This window comes from Lucilia cuprina, chromosome 4 (genome assembly GCF_022045245.1).
Source record: "Lucilia cuprina isolate Lc7/37 chromosome 4, ASM2204524v1, whole genome shotgun sequence".
NCBI lineage: Eukaryota > Metazoa > Arthropoda > Insecta > Diptera > Calliphoridae > Lucilia > Lucilia cuprina.
The window spans coordinates 13,174,011-13,175,228 of NC_060952.1; the positions used below are offsets into that span (position 1 = coordinate 13,174,011).

At 24.1% G+C, this 1,218-nt stretch overlaps 1 protein-coding gene across 1 annotated transcript in view; it reads right to left on the reverse strand.

Annotated features, from left to right (window-relative positions):
* Nucleotides 1–701: 701 nt before the first annotated feature.
* Nucleotides 702–1,218, reverse strand: part of LOC124419721 (chaoptin-like) — a 1,781-nt gene continuing 1,264 nt past the window's right edge. Inside the window, exon 4 of the mRNA XM_046950190.1 lies at nucleotides 702–755. Coding sequence (XP_046806146.1) covers nucleotides 702–755 — 54 coding nt within the window. The remainder of the gene's footprint in view (nucleotides 756–1,218) is intronic.

The following is a 1,218-nucleotide window of genomic DNA, read 5'->3' on the forward strand; positions in this document are numbered from 1 at the left end:
AACGAAATTAATTAAACTCAAATAAGCTAAACAGGCATTTAATTTAAATCCTTTTTATTCTTTAATATTCTTAATTAGTTCAGACATTTTCCTCTTTAAATACATGTAACATAAAACCGTCAATGTTTTACAATACTAATCCTCTGTCATTTAGTTATGTATTTACATTATCCTTTTGACTCCATTTCATTACTTATAAACACCAAAAGGAAACCATAAAGAAACCTTCTAATTACATGTTTATTCAATATTCCAGATTGTATTTTTAATGAATTTATAATTAATGTAACTTGCACAAAAAACATATTTACGCTCTATTTAAAGTTTGCACTTTTACGATTTCTTCGAGATTTAAAATTGTTTAAATAATTTTAAAATTGGAAACAATAAACATATAATTATTTTTCAAATTATTTTTGGGATTTAATTTAAAATGCAAACACTTATTTTTTTAATATAAAATGATGTTAATTTTCAAATAATAATTTGTTTTGTAATACACACCATTTTTTAAATATTTGTTAATTGGATTAATTTACACTATACTATACACAGAAATGTAAATATTAATTGTACTTTTTTCATTATTTGTTTTGGAAAATATTGAGATTTTCTTAAATATCCTTTTTTTATATTTCAATATATCCTTATATCCTTGTTTTAGTTTTCATTTATTTTTTATTTTTTCTATTTTTTTTTTATTATTCCGCTATTGTGCTAAGACACGTCCGAACCTTAGCACATGTAAGGTGTATCTGAATAGAATTTTTAAAAATTTGAACTCAAATAAACCAAGAAATGTTTAATCGCAGCTAATTGGATTGTACTATATTTCAATGAACTAGGTGTACAAAACTAGATTAAAGACTATAGTCTTCCTCAAACATTTCCGTTTTGGATTTACCGCCAGAGTTGACTAACCCTTTAAGAGCGCATGCTTCTAATTTGTCACTCTCAGGCGCATGTTCATTTATTAGTGTTTAGAATGATGGGATCAAAACAAATCATAACGAACTGATAATGGCAATGTAAATAAATCAAGTTCGATGTGAATAGACGCGAATTGTATAAATCTCGATAAAAATGTTTGCTTAAAAAGTGCGGCTATTATTGACTATTTAATAAATGGTCATTAATAGTATTTATTTATGTTTGTTTATTTAGATTTTTATCATACATTTTGCAAACATTTTTTAGTTATTTTATTTAATACTAGCA